This window comes from Cariama cristata, unplaced genomic scaffold (assembly GCF_000690535.1).
Source record: "Cariama cristata isolate BGI_N322 unplaced genomic scaffold, ASM69053v1 scaffold16421, whole genome shotgun sequence".
Taxonomy (NCBI): Eukaryota; Metazoa; Chordata; class Aves; order Cariamiformes; family Cariamidae; genus Cariama; species Cariama cristata.
The window spans coordinates 24745-28051 of NW_009597690.1; the positions used below are offsets into that span (position 1 = coordinate 24745).

At 36.0% G+C, this 3307-nt stretch overlaps 1 protein-coding gene across 1 annotated transcript in view; it reads right to left on the reverse strand.

Annotated features, from left to right (window-relative positions):
• Window positions 1–2597, reverse strand: part of FOXN1 (forkhead box N1) — a 21508-nt gene extending 18911 nt beyond the window's left edge. Inside the window, exons 1-2 of the mRNA XM_009709007.1 lie at window positions 2478–2597; window positions 180–683 (exon numbers count right to left, since the gene is read on the reverse strand). Coding sequence (XP_009707309.1) covers window positions 180–683; window positions 2478–2597 — 624 coding nt within the window. The remainder of the gene's footprint in view (window positions 1–179; window positions 684–2477) is intronic.
• Between the last annotated feature and the right edge of the window lie 710 nt (window positions 2598–3307).

Consider the following 3307-nt stretch of genomic DNA (forward strand, 5'->3'; position numbering starts at 1 on the left):
GGGAAAGGCCATGAAATAGAAATCTTTGACAAATATATATGGATGTCTATTCTGAGCTCTAGCCTGCAACTTGACAAAAGACTAAATGTCCATCTAGTCACATTAAGCAATAAGAAAATAATTCCAAAAGTATATTTTTGCCATTGAAAACAGGAAAAAAAAATAGAAAAAATACTGACCATGACTTGCGAACCGTGATCTTGACCTGTGGTGCTGTATTGGAGGCTGTTACACCATGGTTGTTCTGTGGAGATGTTTGGAATGTGTGTAGGAAACGACTCTGACTCGTCAGGACCTGTAGATGCTGGTAGACCCTCAAAACCATCGATGCTTCTAGCACTTTTGAAGGGTGAACCCTCTGGTGGGAGGGCTTGATGTGCTTCGTGGAAGACATCTTCGCTGATCTGCCTCTTGTAAGGATGAAAGGGGTTTCTGTTGCTCTTGAGAAACCTGTCATAATTTCCTATAGTACTCTCCTCGTAACTGTACCGTCTGAATTTTTCAGTACTGAAAGACACTTTAAATTTGTTCTTGCCACAGTGAATTTCTTGGCTTGTAGGGTATCTCCCATGAATTTGATCCTGGGCTGGAGAAGCAGGGCTGGGGCTGTGGGAAGACTCTGAACTGTTCCTTTCTGTCCTGCCGTCTGACTCATATGGTTGGCAGTTATAACTGGGATTATCCTGCAATGAATTATTGGCATTTATTTAGGATTAGTATGAGCAAATATTTTGTTATTTTCATTATTTACAAAAAAAGTACATTAAAAATATATTATTGATGGGAAGTATAAAGTTACTAGTCCTAGTCACCTTCATGCAGAGAAGCCATAAAAGATCTAAAGGGTTTTCTGGTTACTTGGTATCCAAAACTGTTCAAAAGTAAATTAATAAAAGCATTGAGAAGACTGAATTACTTTGGAAAAACAGGACGTCTTAGGTAGCTATTGACTTAGTTGGTCTGACAATTTCAGGGAAAAGATGATGTATGATCAAGTGATGAAAGATTAAATGACAGGAATATGATAAGTGCAAGTCTTGTCATATACAAGTTTAGTCAAATAAGCTTGATCTCATTCTCTAATGGTGTTACAAGCTGCCAGATATGTTGCTAGTTACATCACTTCCTTTCATTACTATAGCCACACTCATTCTGTGAGACAGGTAGGCTCTAGGCAGACATTTTAACCTTCTTCCTGTCTCATCTCCTCCCTTCCCTTTTGCACTTTAGCAAAAAGAAAATAACAGCTACTAAAGTGCTCTTTAATCTAGAAGAGAAAGGCTTAACAAGAACTAGTGTCTGGATCCTGAAGATGAACGCACTCAGCTTAGAAATTACGCATATTTTCCCTGACATCAAGGATGAGTAACAACTTGGATGCCTTTTGAGAAGACATGCTGAAGTCAAGAGCAGGTTATTGTGTTCAGTGAAGGGGAAAATGTAATGTTCTGTGTTACACAAAATATCAGACCAGATTATCAAGTGGTCCCTTTCATCCTTCCCCCTCCAAATCCAAGTTGGTTTTACAGTATTTTAGAAGAACAGGTAGAATATATGCCTTCATGGAAGAAACAGATTTCAAGAAGTCCCAAAGGGAAGTCAGCATAAAAGCCAGTGCTTTCTGCAGAGTGGAACGTGGCACACGTGGCACAGCTTCTTCCTTCATTTGCACATGGATCTGTGTGTCAAAGCTATTAACGTTTTGCTCTGTCATGGATTCCTGCAGAAAGCAGATCTGACCTCATGACACTTTTGGCTTCTCACATGAACACGAACTTACTCAGTTTGTAACTTCTTCATTCTTACTTCCTTGCTCTCCTCTATAGTCCTAATACATGTCTTTATGATATCTTTTGTTAAATAAGAATTTCAAAAGAGCACTGTATTTAGTTATATAAAGCTGTATGAATGGCAATGCTGTTAATTCTCCACCTGAAACTTTCACAATAAAACTATGACAATGGTTATTTTGCTGTTGTTTGATGAAAAACACTATTCTCAGTTGTACTTTTGTTATGAAAGGTAAACATGATGAATATTCAGGCAACAAGAGAGAGATCGTTTTATTCCGAAAAAGTCCCAAGGAATTCTGAAGTGCTTGAAGGTATCCTCTACTGGCAGGGAGTAGACAAAAAGATTATGATGTCTCTCTCTCTGTCTGCTTTTTTATTAATTTGTTTTAGAAACAGAATGAGAATTACTTTAAAAGTGGCATTTTTACTGGCTTAGTAGCTAGATGGATTGCCTGTTTTGTTTTTAAAGTAGTAGGATTTTTAAGCAATCAAATAGGAAATTTAGCATGGAGCTTAAGATTAGCTCAGAAGAGTAACTCAGGTTTCTACTCTTCAAGAATAAAATTTTCAATGTTTACTTTGTTATCAGTTAAGTATGCTGAGGTTTAGTACAGCATTTGCTGAATATTGTATCTGAACTTGTGCCTCTGAAGAAAGAGAACAGAACTGGGCCATTTTACTCACAATTTGCTGAACTGGGGATACTGAATCCCCCTGTGTCTTCATGAGGTCTCGGTGATCCCTTTCCAGAGTGTCCGAAGAAGAAAATTTAATATTAGATTGATCTTGGAGTAGTGAAACCATTACCAAATCCACGTCAGATAGAAAACCTGTTATGACAAAATCAAATTACAGTAAGTATTTTCTAAAACTTAAACTATAAAACTAAAAACTTGTTACATGCAGATGACTAGACAGTGTTAGTTATGCAGCTGGACAATAACCCATCCTGAACAATTCCTAATACAGTTGAAATTTTTTTTTTTTTTTAGCTCTTCAAGAAATGTTCTGTAGGTGCAATTACAATGAAGATGTGACACAGAGTTTATATGGATTTACCACACAATTTTTATAAAAGTAAGTCATTACTTTGTTTTCTATAGATTCATAAGTTAATGAAAATGTATTGCTTTAGGGTTATGCAAATTTAGCAATATTACTTTATTGAGAGATTGTAATATAAATCCACCTCAATTGCTTTCTGTAGGACTATATAAAATAAAAGGGGGTTTTGCTATCATTACTTAGACTGATGCTTACTACAGACTTGTATTTTCACTTTTGCTTTTCTATTAGTACCAGTCACTTGAGACGTTTTGTTCTGGTTTGTATGATTAAATGTACCTGAGATATGTAAATAACTTCATCGTTCCATACCTTTTTTTGTTAGTTGTATTTCCTCTCAAGTTCCCAAACTTTGATCTTTGGATATATGAGACATATCTGATTGTGTTCTTTGGATTAAGAGGAATAAATTTAATCTTCTGGTATTTTGTTTTCTACCACTTTTTTTC